This window comes from Doryrhamphus excisus, chromosome 6 (genome assembly GCF_030265055.1).
Source record: "Doryrhamphus excisus isolate RoL2022-K1 chromosome 6, RoL_Dexc_1.0, whole genome shotgun sequence".
Classification (NCBI taxonomy): Eukaryota; Metazoa; Chordata; class Actinopteri; order Syngnathiformes; family Syngnathidae; genus Doryrhamphus; species Doryrhamphus excisus.
The window spans coordinates 18,644,137-18,661,227 of NC_080471.1; the positions used below are offsets into that span (position 1 = coordinate 18,644,137).

At 41.9% G+C, this 17,091-nt stretch overlaps 2 protein-coding genes across 15 annotated transcripts in view; one reads left to right on the plus strand and one right to left on the minus strand.

Moving 5' to 3' along the window:
* tjp1b (tight junction protein 1b) overlaps positions 1–3,485 on the plus strand; it is a 78,815-nt gene extending 75,330 nt beyond the window's left edge. For 10 of the 14 annotated variants that reach the window (XM_058075564.1, XM_058075568.1, XM_058075565.1 and 7 more), the window contains 2 exons: positions 47–190; positions 1,742–3,485. In XM_058075564.1, the coding sequence (XP_057931547.1) occupies positions 47–190; positions 1,742–1,836 (239 nt within the window). In that variant the 3' untranslated portion in view covers positions 1,837–3,485. The remainder of the gene's footprint in view (positions 1–46; positions 191–1,741) is intronic. The other 4 variants (XM_058075566.1, XM_058075569.1, XM_058075567.1 and 1 more) reach the window with 2 other exon arrangements.
* Positions 3,486–6,295: 2,810 nt separating this feature from the next.
* On the minus strand, positions 6,296–14,975 carry zgc:101540 (hsFATP2a_ACSVL_like domain-containing protein). The gene is made up of 10 exons (XM_058075581.1): positions 14,440–14,975; positions 10,987–11,196; positions 10,452–10,610; positions 10,264–10,388; positions 9,994–10,188; positions 9,815–9,905; positions 9,515–9,713; positions 8,327–8,424; positions 8,107–8,237; positions 6,296–6,478 (listed from the first exon to the last, which is right to left on the minus strand). Exons 1-10 carry the CDS (start codon positions 14,915–14,917, stop codon positions 6,302–6,304), a joined length of 1,863 nt encoding a protein of 620 aa, XP_057931564.1. The 5' UTR covers positions 14,918–14,975; the 3' UTR covers positions 6,296–6,301.
* Between the last annotated feature and the right edge of the window lie 2,116 nt (positions 14,976–17,091).

A 17,091-nucleotide genomic window follows, 5' to 3' on the forward strand; every position in this document is an offset into this window, starting at 1 on the left:
AATGAATTATATTTCTAATCTAAACGTTGTTGCAATGTCCATGCAGGAGAAACGCTGCTAAGTCCGCTGGTGATGTGCGGCCCTCACGGACTCAAGTTCCAGAAGCCTGTGGAGCTGCGCTTACCTCACTGTGCGTCTATGACCCCTGATGGTTGGTCTTTTGCTCTAAAATCCTCCGACTCCTCGTCGGGTATGCTGTCCTCTCTCTCTCTCTCTGTTCTTTTTGGGTCTGTAGGACTTAGAAGATGACATAATTGAAGAGGAGACTTTGTTCACCTTCCTTTCCACATTCCTCACCCCTTCATCATGCATGGACCTCTTATTTTCATTTCCTTATTGCCATGTTTTCATGCAAATTGCAATTTATTTTTGTATTCTAGGCTTCCCCCACAGTAGCAAACGTTTAATGTGATCATTTTATTGTGTATTCCTTTTAAGACCAATTTCAATCAGTCCTCTTAATGAGGATGTAAAAGTCCAGCCGGGGGCCCATTTTGTCATTACAAAGGAAGATTAGAGTCACACTGAGTAGGAAAAAAAACAGCTAAAATGGTGCGAACAAGTTGTTAAAGTTGTTAAATAATTGCAGACTGTGGACATTTGGAGCTAACAAGCTTGTTGCTGTGTGGAGCAAGATGTCATCCCTTGCACACTCATATCATTAGCAGAAGAAAACTGCTTCTAATGATACAAGTCCCGAGCTTGTCTTTTCTTGAAAGGTATTTTACTGCTTTGCATAGCTTGACTGGGATTTGTTTTGCTTTCTAATTTTAATAAAACAAAGATTACCGTATTTTCTGGACTATAAGTTGCTCTGGAGTATAAGTCGCACAAGGCCAAAAATGCATAATTAGGTAGAAAAAAAATACATAAGTCGCACTGGAGTATAAGTCGCACAAGGCCAAAAATGCATAAATAGGTAGAAAAAAAACATACATAAGTCGCACATGGCCAAAAATGCACAATTAGGTAGAAAAAAACATACATAAGTCGCACTGGAGTATGTCACATTTTTTGCGGGTAATTTATTTTACAAACTACTTGACCAAAACAGACATTATGTCCTCTTAGAAGGCAAGTTCTAACATTAATAAAATAATAGAGAACAGGCTGAATAGGTGTAAGATATGCTAACACAATGGTTATTCAGCTACACAAAAAATAAACATGAACAGAAAAGGTGTCCAGTGTTTATGTAACATAAACACTTTTTTCATTTATAAGTCGCTCTGGAGTATAAGTCGCAGGAATAGCCAACCTATGAAAAAAATGTATATGAATCATCTGTAATAAGTGTTTTCAGCTATAATAAGATCCTTCAGCTTTACTGTGTGCAGCCTTCGGTGGAAAAGGTTTGGACACACCTACAAACTATAATTATAGCAAAAAGGTTGCTGAGATTGCATATTTGAGGTCAAAGGTCAGATGGTCAAAGCTCCACCAATCAGACACAGTTTTTGGACGTCTTTAAATGTATAGTGATTATTTGTATTATTATTATTTCTCTTTTTCATTCCCCCAGATGATGTCACTGAGTTATCTTTTAATTGTACTATTTGGTAGTATTTTGGACATGCAAATGAGGTTATTAACGGTGTGATAAAACACATTGAAGCTTGATTTTATAGTGAGATTATGCAAAATTGTGTATTATATTCTATCCTATTGACTTAATTGAAAAGTGGACTTGATTTGAGCATTTTTGATAACATGATATTATCTTTATGTGTTCTTTTTGCAGGTGACCCTAAAAGCTGGCAGAACAAATCTCTCCCGGGAGACCCCAACTACCTTGTGGGTGCAAACTGCGTGTCTGTGCTCATCGACCACTTCTAAAGAGGGCGACAGCTGGTCTGTTAGTGAATGTGGAAGAACGGGGCAGGAGTCGTCCCCCTCTCTGCACTTGAGGTGGGGGTACACAACATTCACCTCAAGGCGGTGAATCCAACACTCTCACGTTGTTTACCGGACCCTCAAAAAAAAAAAAAACAAGGAAAAAAAAAAACACTCACGAGGAGAGTCGGCCCCCGTGGCTCTTCTTTTTTGTCGTTTTTGTTGGTGCTTTTTGAGGCTTGCAAAAAAACAAAAAAAGATCAAATAGAAGACGTTATCGGAACAATGGGACTGAAATGAGAGTGCATGACGGTGCCACAGACTGAATAATCTCATCTTGATATTTTTAGTAACTTTTTCGGGGGGGAAAAAGGTCAGTGAAGTAAAAGGAAAAAGTCGAATTTGGGGAATCATATTGCTGTAAAAAAAGAAAAAAAGTTGGCATATGCAAGCATTTTTGTTGTGCAGCCATGAAGAATCTTTTGAGGACTTGATGTAGCGTTATGTCAAAAGAAGAAATGAAGGTTCATTATTCTAATAGTAGTAGTATCAAAGAGGCCTGTTTGTTCGGATCGGGCACTCTTGTTTCATTAAAAAAAAAAGTGATGTTTTTTGTAGCAAATGTTTTACCGTAGACGAATAACAAATGACTTGATTTGACAAACTCCTGCTGTCTAGAGATCTATGCATGTGCTATGACTCAGGTCCAGATGCCTGCTACCACTTCAAACACATGAGAATCCCATCCAACACTGCGAGCAGTGATGCCTTATCTGCATATAAAGAGAGAACTTTACAGTCCAAATTGAAGCCACCTTCGACCCTTCCCGTCACAGCCAACACAAAATTGTCTCTTGCTTTTTGTTTCTCCTAAACCTGAACTTGTATTCTAGCACACGCGTGAAAGCAGAATGGATGCTGATTGAAAAAGATCATAATTTCTTTTCCTGCTATGCATATATGAAGCGTGAGGAGATTCAGAAAAGCTCCCGGATGTTGTGTCTGTACATATTGCTAGCATATGGCCTTGGTTCTCTGTAAATGAAATTTTCTACATCTTTATTATTTTGTATAAAAGACAAAACATTTCTTTAAAAAAAAAACAAAAAAAAATGAAAGCGGTTACATTGGTTATGTTTATATTCTGGTTAAAACCCTGAGCCTTGGAACTGACATAAGCAGTAATAAATCCAACTTTTGTACCAACATATACACACACACTCACTACTTTAGGCATTTTTTAACAGTCTGAAACTTTTTATTCCTATTTACAAAAAATAAAAAATAAAGAAGTGCTTGGTTTAAATCATTTTAAAAGATATGCTCAAAGGGTTTAAGGGCGGGGGAAGCGGGGTCTGTTACAAAAACTGGTCCCTTTCTTTATTTGTGATACTGGATGCTTTATTGTGTGCCCTGAAATGTATTTTTGTACTAATAGACGATTTATTATGGCACATCAGTACTATTTTCTTTTGATATGGTAACACTTCACTGCTTCAATGCAACACTACTTTATTTCCCCGGGCCTGTCCAGCATTATTTTTATTTATTTGGATTCCTCTTTTTCTTTCATACCTTATTTTTCCGTCTGCAACACATTTTTTTTTAAATGTATACCACTGTATTAATAAATAAATTTCATTTTGAAATTAGACTAGACTCCACAAATGAATGATAGTTTACAAAGTGTGTGAATTTTCTGTACTATGGATACTGGCCAATGTAAAAAAAAAATATATAAAAAAAAATATAAAGCAGGGGCGGCACGGCGGTCAAGTGGTTAGCGCGCAGACCTGACAGCTAGGACACCAGGGTTCAATTCCACCCTCGGCCATCTCTGTGTGGAGTTTGCATGTTCTCCCTGTGCATGCGTGGGTTTTCTCCGGGTACTCCGGTTTCCTTCCACATTCCAAAAACTGATTGGCGACTCCAGATTGGTTAATGAATGATTAATGAATGTGAGTGTGAATGGTTGTTTGTCTATATGTGCCCTGTGATTGGCTGGCGACCAGTCCAGGGTGTACCCCGCCTCTCGCCCAAAAACAGCTGGGATAGGCTCCAGCACCCCCCGCGGTAGAAAATGAATGAATGAATATATAAAGCAAATGATCTGATAAAAGTGTGTTGCGCCATTGACCTGTTAGAGCCCGACCTGGCTCTGCATTTTACTGGTGCAAAGGTTCAATGATTACATTGCAACAGAATGTGGTGCAAAGTTTAACCCTTTCATGCATGACCCATGATAAACTGAGATAAAAAAATGTTACTAAGTGTTTTTATGTGTCTTTAGACATAAAAATAAGAACTGATTTGGTTCTGTTTTTATACACCAAATTTTCAAGAAGTTATGAATATGTCCACATAGGTGGACAGCATGCGTTTGTGGATTTTGACAAAACGAGACAAACAGCAGTGCTTCAATTGACAAAACTCATCAAACTGCAGTGCTTCAACTGACAAACTACACAAAGTATAGTGCATCAACTGACAACCTCACAAGGTTAGGGATAAGCCACAGATGAGGTGGTACAACCCTGCTACAACGCTGCATGCTTATGCTTATGTACTTATGTAGTCGATCAGTACTGAGATACAGTACTAGATCACCGTCTTGTGTGAAAAATTGCCATGCATCCAGGGCACACAGCCACATTGCAACACATGCAGCTGCACTTTGTTTTTCGGGTGCACGCAGGGTCTTGGCATCTTTGGGCATTTTTTATGTTGTTCAGCTGGGGCAAGAGGTTTCCAGGACCAGGCCTGACCTCCCAGGGTACCTTGGATGCAGGTTTGCGCTTCACAGGAAGAGGAGGTGGGGAGGTGTCACTTGGTCTCCCCCTTTTGCGGACAGTGCCTGAATTTATCAATGAATGAGCCACAGATGCCTTGAAAGGCAGAAGACCACCCTCCTCCAATCCAGAGAATCTGAGGAGATGCCAGGCATTCACAACGGTTACATCGAGGAAGTGGAAGAACATTCTGATGTACCAGTGTTTGGTCTTGCATCTGTGAGGATACATTGCCACCATTTGGTCCATCAGGTCAAACACTCCCATATAATCGTTGTTGACCTTCACTGCAAATGCCCTGTCCATGGTGATGATCTTCTTATCTTTCTTGGACCATCTCTGTGCAACATCCGTCAGGTGCTTGCCAAGACAGGAAGAGACCAAGTGTCAAGCCAAAGTTTGACAGCAAGATCTTCACCATTGGTGGCAACAGAGAGACATAGCTCCTCTTCCTCCTTCTTTGAGTTCTGTTGCACTCCTGAGTTTTGTTTGTGCCCCCTGAAGCCTGTTGACCCGGCATGTGCCAGTGACATAGATGCCCTCTTCCTTCAAGACAGTAATTAATGGAATGCCACAAAAGTAGTTATCAAAAAACACCTTGTGGTTCTTGAATTGGATGTCATCACAGAGGCGCAAGATGACATCTGCAGCCATTCCCAATTCGTTGACTGCACCTGTGCTGGCTGCACCCCTGTACACTTCAAAGTGGTACATGTATCCTGAAGCCCCTGATCTTGCCCAAATTTTCACACCCCAGTGTTTTGGTTTTTTGGAGATGTATTGCTTGATAGACAATTTGCCTTTGAAGAGCATGATCATATCATCTATGGCTTGAAACTCCTCAGGATCCACAGCAGAGAGCAAATTTGCTGGAAAAGTACCTGTTACTCATAATGAATAATGCACAAATCATACATATTGATATATACAATGCAGCTTACAATCTAATAGCATAAAATGTTGATTTATACAAAAGAAAACTACTTCAGATAAAACACTGTCAAGAATGATATACTGTTCAGGAATTGCATGTAATTGCATGCAGTCCACTTTGGTGGACATCTGAAAAATTGCAATTTCCTCCCAATCTAAAATCAATACTTGGAAATTTTCACAACTATGGTGATTATTAGGTGTTACCTGATGTAGAAATATTTTTTTTACCTGCAGGAGTCTCCTACTCTAGAAGGATTGAGCAGAAATCCCACAGGTGCTTGGCATGTTTTAATTTCTGGCAGCCATCTTCAATGTTGACACAATTATTCTGCAGTTACAATGGTTGACCACACAAAGCAGTGTTGGGTGGATTCTCAGGCGTCCACTCTAGAGGCTTATAAGCAACAATGCCATCAAAACCTATTTTCATAATTGAAAATGACGTTTTAATAGCTGTCCACTGCAGTGACCGTCATGCGTGAAAGGGTTAATATCCAAAGTCGAATGATTAGTTAAAACGGTGTTGTATTTTGAAATGCCATAGTTGATTTCATCCGTTGTAGCTGACAAAATAGTAGCTGTAGTCTATTTCCTATAGTAGTCAGGGCTACAAATACATAACAGGAGAAATAAATAGTCTTATGGTGTTTGTTCCTCCCTGAGATTAGTTGTTTGAAGGTCGATAAGGCGAACATATCTGGAAACAACCAATGATAAAACTCTTAACGACTTCAGGCTTTGTGTTAGAGTTTTATTATGCCTCTGGTTACGCTGCTGTATATCTCCTCTGTCATGGGAACAAAGGTCTGTTTGGATGCATCAAGGTAGTATAAAGGGTTGCTGATGAGGGCTGGGTTGAATCCTTCGCTAACCAATTTGGTTTTCTTCATCTTGTATGTTCCCGTCATCTCCAAGCAGGGCTGAAAGACACATTTTAGGAGTTATGGGCAGGTTTGTGTACAGTTAGAATGTGTTGTAACACACGGTAGCATATATGTGTGATACAGATAGGGTCAAAGTTTTAGAATCATTATACAAATCATTATACAAATTGACTTTTCTATTCTATTTTGCTTGCTGACAGACATGTTTTTCAACCGATATTCATTCATTCATTTTCTACACCCTGGACTGGTCGCCAGCCAATCACAGGGCACATATAGACAAACAACCATTCACACTCTCATTCATACCTATGGACAATTTGGAGTGACTAATTAACCTAGCATGTTTTTGGAATGTGGGAAGAAACCGGAGTACCCGGAGAAAACCCACGCATGCACGGGGAGAACATGCAAACTCCACACAGAGATTAACCGAGAGTGGAATCGAACTCGAGTTTCCTAGCTGTGTGGCCTGCGCGCTAACCACTCTGCTGTGCAGCTTTACAAAAGACTCTCAGCAAAAAAAAAGAAGCAGGATATTTAAAAATGTCCATGTTTGACTGCTGTAGCAGCTGTACCATTACACCACCAGGGTTAACAGCTGAATTCATTCATTTTCTACTGCTTATCCTCGCGAGGGTTGCGGGGGTTGCTGGAGCCTATCCCAGCCCTCTTCGGGCGAGAGGCGGGTTACACCCTGGACTGGTCGCAAGCCAATCACAGGGCACATATAGACAAACAACCATTCACACTCACATTCATACCTATGGACAATTTGGAATCGCCAATTAACCTAGCATGTTTTTGGAATGTGGGAGGAAACCGGAGTACCCGGAGAAAACCCACGCATGCACTGGGAGAACATGCAAACTCCACACAGAGATTAACCAAGGGTGGGATTGAACTCAGGTCTCCTAGCTGTGAGGTCTGCGTGCTAACCACTAGTCCACCGTGCAGCCTCAATAGATATCTATAAGGTTGGGGTTTAATAATAATTAAATTTAATAATAAAATAATAAGGGCGGCACGGCGGTCTAGTGGTTAGCGCGCAGACCTCACAGCTAGGAAACCTGAGTTCAATTCCACCTCTGTGTGGAGTTTGCATGTTCTCCCTGTGCATGCGTACTCCGGTTTCCTCCCACATTCCAAAAACATGCTAGGTTAATTGGCGACTCCAAATTGTCCATAGGTATGAATGTGAGTGTGAATGGTTGTTTGTCTATATGTGCCCTGTGATTGGTTGGCGTGGTGACCAGTCCAGGGTGTACCCCGCCTCTCGCCCGAAGACAGCTGGCATAGGCTCCAGCACCCCCGCGACCCTCGTGAGGAAAAAGCGGTAGAAAATGATTGAATGAATGAATGAATAAATGTAATAATAAAAGTGCCAAAATAATAGAGACGACACAGTAAAGGTGCATGTTTTCACCATTGAGTTGGCTTGCACAAACAAACAGTCACATGACTGTTTCATTCATTGTGTTTTTGGCCAATTCTAGGCTTATGGGAAAGGCCCTTTTGTGTTCCCTGTGCACAAAGCAAGACTCATAACAGCATGCATGGATGAGTTAGGTGTGGAATGCCTTGAGTTCCCTGACCCCAACATCTCTTAACCTCACAAAAGCAACTGGAATTGGAACATTGTGTTCTGGGAATGATCATGTTACCTGTATCCTGATGAATCTGGGGCGTGCGTAGGTGGGTAGATTGGTGACCAGCAGCTTGTAGGCTTCGTCACAGTCAAAGTCTTTGCCTTCTTTCAAAGTGACTGCTGCCATTCCCACACGTCCTTCGTTCCCTGTCGGGAGAATTCCAAGCAGACAGGAACTTATTGAACTCTACTACGTGTTTATTGGTTCTACTGCGCTCTGTCGGTGATGGTAATACCTTCCACTTTAACGCCATACACGTTTGCCTCTAAAATGCAATGAGCCATAGTGAGGATGTTTTCTACCTCTGATGTGGCCACGTTCTCTCCTTTCCATCTGTTAATAAAAGAACAAAATTAAAAAAGCAAAAGGTCAGTGTAGACTCTGAAATGGTCCCTTGCCAATCCATCATTTAACCATTTTCTATACCGTCTGCATTATGTGTCTGTCTTCAAATGGTGAGTAGCTTTACTTTATTTTAGTTTTATTTTACAATGAGTAACTCCTCTTCATAGATTGGGAATGTCAACATGTTACTTAAAATATTGACTGTTATAATGGCAAAATATTCATTCATTCATTTTCTACCGCTTATCCTCACAAGGGTTGCGGGGGTGCTGGAGCCTATCCCAGCTTTCTTCGGGCGAAAGGCGGGGTACAATGTGGAGTCACTAAGTAACCTAGCATGTTTTTGGAATGTGGGAGGAAACCGGAGTACCCGGAGAAAACCCACGCATGCACGGGGAGAACATGCAAACTCCACACAGAGATAGCCGAGGGTGGAATTGAACTCGGGTCTCCTAGCTGTGTGGCCAGCACACTAACCACTTGTACGCCGTGCAGCCCTATTTTTATATAAAAATGTAAATATCCTCAGATTGATTTCAGCCTCTCCCCGTGCATGAGTGGGTTTTCTCCGGGTACTCCGGTTTCCTCCCACATTCCAAAAACATGCTAGGTTAATTGGCAACTCCAAATTGTCCATAGGTATGAATGTGAGTGTGAATGGTTGTTTGTCTATATGTGCCCTGTGATTGGCTGGCGACCAGTCCAGGGTGTACCCCTCTTCTCGCCCGAAGACCGCTGGGATAGGCTCCAGCATCCCCCGCGACCCTCGTGAGGAAAAGCGGTAGAAAATGAATGAATGATTTCAGCCTCACAAATGTGAATATTATTAAATTTTCTGAGTTATACATGAAAGCAGATTGATTATCTTTGTGTTTTGAATCCAAACAAGATATTCACACACATCAGAAGATATGTTGCAGATTTGGTGCACATTGATATGTTCTGTATAGGGCCTAACCGATACCAAGCTAATATAAAAATAATGTTTCGTTGTAGCCCCAATACAGATAAATGATTGTTTGTAACGCTCCTGACAATATTCTATTACGGATAAAGGCCAAGTTTTCCATTAACTTGCCTGAACGTGTCGCCGACTCTGTCTTGAAAATAGACAAAGTTGTCTCCGTCAAAGCGAAGCAAATCTCCCGTGTTGAAGTACAAGTCGCCTTTTTTCATCACGTTGCGGAGCCTCTTCTTCTCTGTCTGCTGCTCGTTGCCTGCGTAGCCCACAAAGGGTGACGTCTCTGTGACCTTTCCCACCAGGAGACCCGTCTCACCTGATACAGAGATGCCTCACTAGTAAGAAATATGCATGCATTTTGATAGACTAACAGAATAGAAAATATGATATCACTCCTGTGTTATGTGTTTTTGTCACCTTTGGCCGCCTTGATGCAAAGACCTTGTGCGTTTCTCACAGGCTCCTCCTTCTCGATGTCAAACTTGATCAACATGTACGGGAAGATGAACTGGAAAGAGATTGTTGGTGAGATTCTTTAAAACCAGTTTATCCATGTTTAGATATTGCAGGTATTTATATATTTTTATTTTACGTACGCTGTGGAAAAAATTGACCCTCCCCACAGCGCCGACTTTAGAGGTGTAATTAATGAAACCGATGTTCCCCTCGGTGGCTGCGTACAGCTCCTTCACTTTAATGTCGCCGAAGCGCCTCAGAAAATCGGACCAGACGTCTGTACGGATGCCGTTGCCGATGGCAATCCTCACTTTGTGGTCCTTCTCATTGTCTTTCTGTAAGAAATGCCCGATCAGTACCATCGAAGAGTGAGTTTTTTTTTTTCCTCAGTAGTCGAAAAAGACGCTGACCTCGGGCATGTTGCAGAGGTACCGCATGGTTTCGCCAATATACTGTATCACTGTCACATTATACTTCCTGCAGTCGTCCCAGAACTGACTGGCAGAGAACTTTCTCTTCAAAACGATCGTTACACCTGCAGCCAACATCACATATTTTTTAAAAGGTCTGATTCTGCTTTGCGGTTATTCGATGTTACCTCTCTGGATGGCCCCCACGAGCCCGATGAGGAAGCCTGAGCTGTGGTAAAGAGGTAGATTGATGTACACGACGTCATCCTTAGTGACGCCGCACGCTCCTTGGAGGAAGGATGCGGCCCACATGCGCTCTTGGGTGACAACCGCCGCTTTGGGTAAACCTTTTTTAAGGACAGAAGAATAATGTTTTTACACAACAGTTAATGTCGCTTTTCCACGTACACTGTACGGTTTGGTTTGTGGTGGCGATAGCTCATGTTAGTGTGTGTCTTTATTACATTTTTCTAGCTGTTTATCCTCAAATGTTACACAGCAATGATATATCACTGCGTCCAATTTCTTTTCAAACTGTCCATCCTCGCACAGAAGCTTGTAACTTATGAACCATTCATGTAAACATCAGGGTTCCTTCTTCTATCATAAAACAGACTTTGTTTCTGTCATATGGAATATTGGATAGGATAGTCATATTGTTCATAATGCCATAATATCACTCATCTGATAAGATAAGAAGATAAGTGCTCTTGTCCCTTTTACCTGTGGTTCCTGAAGTATAGATATAGAGACCAGTGCTCCTGGTCTTCACATTGGCTCTGAGGTCCCTGGACAGAGGCAGATCTGAGGCCTTGGAGATCTTATCAGCCAAAAGGTTGACTCCCTGGATGTGACGTGTCTCAGACAGAAGGTACACGCTGACACCCTGCTCTCTCAATGCAGGTAGCACTTCCTCCACAGCGCCCTGCAGCTCTGCAAACACACCCATGCCATGTTCAAAGTTCATACTTTGCAGTACATGTGGGTCACCTGTGTCAAGTTGTTTCAAATCACACCGGGACGAGAGCACACTTTCATGCTAGTAGCGAGTAGCAACACCATCATTGGAGCACTGAATGTGCAGCGCTGAATACAGTTCTCAGGGCAATCAATTGTTTGCAACTGAACTGTTCAGGTTGTCTTAGATGATACTTGGCCCCTCATTGGTTCATGCTCAATGACTAGGTGGGGGAGTTCTAGTTGGAAAGCTACTCGGAAAGAAAAAAAAAAAAATTAAAAAAGCAAAAGGTCGGTCAATCCATCATTTAACCATTTTCTATTGTCATTTGAAGTGTCTCTTCAAATGATGAGTAGCTTTACTTTATTTTAGTTTTATTTTACAATGGGTAACTCCTCTTTATAGATTCGGAATGTTAACATGTTACTTAAAACATTGACAGTTATGATGGCAAAATATTCATTCATTCATTCATTTTCGACCGCTTATCCTCACGAGGGTCGCAGAGGTGCTGGAGCCTATCCCACACACCCTGGACTGGTCGCCAGCCAATCACAGGGCACATATAGACAAACAACCATTCACACTCACATTCATACCTATGGACAATTTGGAGTGGCCAATTAACCTAGCATGTTTTTGGAATGTGGGAGGAAACCGGAGTACCCGGAGAAAACCCACGCATGCACGGGGAGAACATGCAAACTCCACACAGAGATGGCCAAGGGTGGGATTGAACTCGGGTCTCCTAGCTGTGAGGTCTGCGCACTAAACACTAGACCGCCGTGCCGGACATATTATCTTCTTATTAAATTTAATTATTATTAAACCCCAACTTTTGACCCCATAAATAAACATGCATAAATAAACATGCAAACTCGACACAGAGATGGCCGAGGGTGGAATTGAACTCGGGTCTCCTAGCTGTGTGGCCAGCGCACTTACCACTTGGTCGCCGTGCAGCCCTATTTTTATATAAAAATGTAAATATCCTCTGATTGATTTCAGCCTCACAAATATTATTATTTATTACTGATATTACTGAATTTTCCGAGTTATACATGAAAGCAGATTGATTATCTTTGTGTTTTGAATCCAAACCAGATATTCACACACATCAGAACTGACTTTGGTCCAAGATCCAATATATTTATCCTCTAAAGGAGGAGACATGTTCAGACATGAATGGTTGGCTCCTTAGTGGTGTCAAATGATGAATGTTAGGATACAATGCCAACGGCGGTTGTTTGGGTGGTGTCAACTTCACCAGCATCCAATTCAGATGTAATACTGGTCTATGGACCTACCTGAAACCAAGGTGGCTGTGCATTGTTTATTTGTTAGAGGCTAAATGACTGAGTCTTTTGTGGTAGGACTGGCACGACTGCATTGTACCCTGCTGCAGAGACTTTACCAAAGGTAAACAATGTACTGTAGCTTTTCAGTAATAATATCTATGTATTTTTTTGTACTGTACAGACTGAACTAGAAACTGAAACCAGCAAAATGCTACAAATTGGAAAGTGGTGAAGCATACAAGTGTATTCAAATTGCATACTGAGTACAAATATGACGCTGCACGGCGGGCGAGTGGTTAGCGTGGAGACCTCACAGCTAAGAGACACCAGGGTTCAATTCCACCTTCGGCCATCTCTGTGTGGAGTTTGCATGTTCTCCCCGTGCATGTGTGGGTTTTCTCCCACATTCCAAAAACATGCTAGGTTGCTTGGCGACTCCAGATTGTTATGAATGTGAGTGTGAATGGTTGTTTGTCTATATGTGCCCTGTGATTGGCTGGCGACCAGTCCAGGGTGTACCCCGCCTCTCGCCCAAAAACAGCTGGGATAGGTTCCAGCACCCCCCGCGGTAGAAAATGAATGAATGAATATATAAAGTAAATGATCTGATAAAAGTGTGTTGCGCCATCGACCTGTTAAAGCCCGACTTGGCTCTGCATTTTACTGGTGCAAAGGTTCAATGATTACATTGCAACAGAATGTGGTGCAAAGTTTAATATCCAAAGTCGAATGATTAGTTAAAACGGTGTTGTATTTTGAAATGCCATAGTTGATTTCATCCGTTCTAGCTGACGAAATAGTAGCTGTAGTCTATTTCCTATAGTAGTCAGGGCTACAAATACATAACAGGAGAAATAAATAGTCTTATGGTGTTTGTTCCTCCCTGAGATTAGTTGTTTGAAGGTCGATAAGGCGAACATATCAATTCCACCCTCAGAGTTTGCATGTTCTCCCCGTGCATGCGTGGGTTTTCTCCGGGTACTCCGGTTTCCTCCCACATTCCAAAAACATGCTAGGTTAATTGGCAACTCCAAATTGTCCATAGGTATGAATGTGAGTGTGAATGGTTGTTTGTCTATATGTGCCCTGTGATTGGCTGTACCCCGCCTCTCGCCCAAACACAGCTGGGATAGGCTCCAGCACCCCCCGCGACCCTTGTGTGGATAAGCAGTAGAAAATGAATGAATGAATGAATGAGTACAAATATGAGTTCAGACCTTCGCTGTGAAAACAAACTGCATACTCATTAAAATTAAATAAAACTAAATCTAAACAAAAATCATCTGAGATGCAATGGAATTGGACCCTTAAATTATTAAAGCCAACAAAAATTATTCCAATTTACACCCTCAGAATTTCAGAATAAATCAACCAACTAGAAACCGACTTCCCTGCCAAATATTCATTCATTCATTCATTTTCTACCGCTTTTTCCTCACGAGGGTTGCGGGGGTGCTGGAGCCTATCCCAGCTGTCTTTGGGCGAGAGGCAGGGTACACCCTGGACTGGTCGCCAGCCAATCACAGGGCACATATAGACAAACAACCATTCACACTCACATTCATACCTATGGACAATTTGGAGTCGCCAATTAACCTAGCATGTTTTTGGAATGTGGGAGGAAACCGGAGTACCCGGAGAAAACCCACGCATGCACGGGGAGAACATGCTAACTCCCCACAGAGATGACCGAGGGTGGAATTGAACCCTGGTCTCCTAGCTGTGAGGTCTGCGCGCTAACCACTAGACGGCCGTGCCGCCCCCTGCTAAATATTGCTTCTCTTAATTTATTTTTGAATCCTGCTTTGTTATTTATCAGAATGAAACATAGTCTGAAAATAATGAAAGTAAATAATGAAAGTGGCCTCTGCATCCTTGCATTATTCTGCACGTGTTTGAACATCCCTGACTTAATCTTACCTGCGGAGGTCACCAGCACTTTGGCCCCACAGCAGGAGAAACAGTGCAGCAAAGATTTGGATCTGATATTAAAGTTGAGCAGAGCAACCGGACAGCCCAGTTTGGCGAGTCCCAGCCACGTCCACACAATGTTGGGTTCGTTGGCCAAAAACAGGGCTACCGGATCTCCCTCCATGAGCCCGGCCTCCTCCTGCAAGGCCCGTGCCACCTTGTTGCTCTGCTTGTCCACTTCTCCATAGGAGAACTGTTGTCCCTCAAAGTGCAGGAATGTCTTAGTGGGATGTCTCCTCACTGCATCCAAGAAGCCATCCACGATGCTGTGGAAAGGTTTGCTCCTCTTGTACTTGAGAAACGTAACGGCAAAGCGGATACTCCTGAGGATGTACACGCTGTCGTCCACCAAGTACGGGAAGAGCGACCTGAGGATGGGAGTGGACAAGAGCAGCAGTCCGCCTAAAGCTGTCAGCCACATGTACATCGTCAAGTTCCTCCAATCAACACAATCACGACTAAAGTGTGGAGGAGCTGAGAATTTGTGACAAAGTTCACAGAGGCTAAACCCCTCCTACATTCCCTGTGTTTGCAAGTTGCCAGATTGCTTTCCACGCCCACTCAGCATTGTCTTTTTAAGCATTGTTTCACTCTTATAAAGTTTACTCAACATTTTCCTACCAACTAGATACATAACTTGAATTATTTTCTGACATAAAATAACATAAAATTACATTTTGAGAGCTTAATTAGTGATCAGTTGAAATTACAATGCATTCCCTTGTCATATATTACACATTGTTATTGTGTCATAAATGCAACAATATTCATTTGGTAAAAGTGTGCAGAAATCAGAGCAGCAGCAGCAAGAGGAGGAGTGCCGGGTCGAAACTGAGAGCCTTGTTTGTCTGGTGATTTAAAAAGGGAGGGTGGAAACACACTCACACACACACACACACACACACACAGGCGCAGTAAACAACACCCTGACCATTGGCACAATGTATCCATTAGAAGAGCTGTTGACATCCAACATTTTTAACATAGCTTTAAATAATAAAAATAAAATCACTAAATTAGGGCTGTCAGTCGATTTGAGTATTTAATCACGATTAATTACACTTTCTCCATATTTAACTCATAATTGTTGCAATTAATCGCCACAATTTTTTTTATCAATAATAAGTAGACATACGGGCGGCACGACGGTCTAGTGGTTAGCGCACAGACCTCACAGCTAGGAAACCAGGGTTCAATTCCACCCTGTGTGTGGAGTTTGCATGTTCTACTTGTGGGTTTTCTCCGGGTACTCCGGTTTCCTCCCACATTCCAAAAACATGCTAGGTTAATTAGCGACTCCAAATTGTCCATAGGTATGAATGTGAGTGTGAATGGTTGTTTGTCTATATGTGCCCTGTGATTGGCTGGCAACCAGTCCAGGGTGTACCCCGCCTCCCGCCCGAAGATAGCTGGGATAGGCTCCAGCACCCCCCGCGACCCTCGTGAGGAAAAAGCGGTAGAAAATGAATGAATGAATGAATGAATGAAGTAGACATACAATGCAAGTGGCAACTTGTCCTTGAATGCATCATTTTAGCTTTCTCCCATGCTGCACAGATAGTAGCAGTGAAACCATTTGTTTTATTAACGATTCTATTTGTATTAATATTTGTGGTTGCTACTGCAGGAGGTCCCTGGACGGTCAGCATTGTGTGAAATCCCACGGCGCCGTAGTAACTGGTTGGAGAGATTTGTCATGTTGCCGTGGTATTTTACTTGACTTTTACATACAAACAGCCAGCGACTTTTTTTTAGAACATCTCCCTCCCTCTTTGCAAAAACGTGTTTCAACACACTGGATAGCAGTAGTGGCTTAATTATTCCTTGTTTCTGGTGTAACATTTAATGTCTTTGTCAGTAAAAGTGCTAAAAAACAATGCTTGATTCCCTAATGTGGTAGGACGGACTTTCCCACACTGTATTTTCCTTGAACCAAATTTTTAATTTTTAGATGTTTTTTTGAGAAGATGCACTATATTTTACTCATTGACCAGTACAAAATCATCATTAATTGCACACAAAGCAGGTGTCAAAGTTTTCAAGTCAGTTTAGTAATAGAAAGTCTGAATAGAAATTTGACTGTTAAGAGTAATATCCAAGATTAATATTTGTCTGTAGAGCCTGTTCATCTGTCATTGCCATTGTTTTTGAGAAAAGAGCTGCTCAAACAATTACTTTTAATTAATTGGGGATACCGCCTCTGAACAGCCCGTGTATGTTCACCACTTCACAGAAGAAAGCTCTGTAAAAAAGCAGGCTTCACTACACATCTTTTAAAAAATGCCAGTTATAATATAGGATCATATCATATCATCAAAATTGAAAAAAAAAGATACATTTTTCAGCCTATGGTAATATCTCAAAGACACACTAACAGCCACACTGATGCAAAATATTCATCACCTTGTTGTTAGTGGACTCTTTCAGTCACGGTGACTTGTGGCAAACACACATCAGTGTGTGTGAGGCATCGGCAGCAGAAATTCCATTTTGCATCAGAGTTTCTTGAAAACTAAAAGGCAGATTATAATTATAAGCAGCTGGTGTTAAACCTCCTTAAGTCCAACAAAGCCCTTAGCTGCAACATGATCGGTACCGATA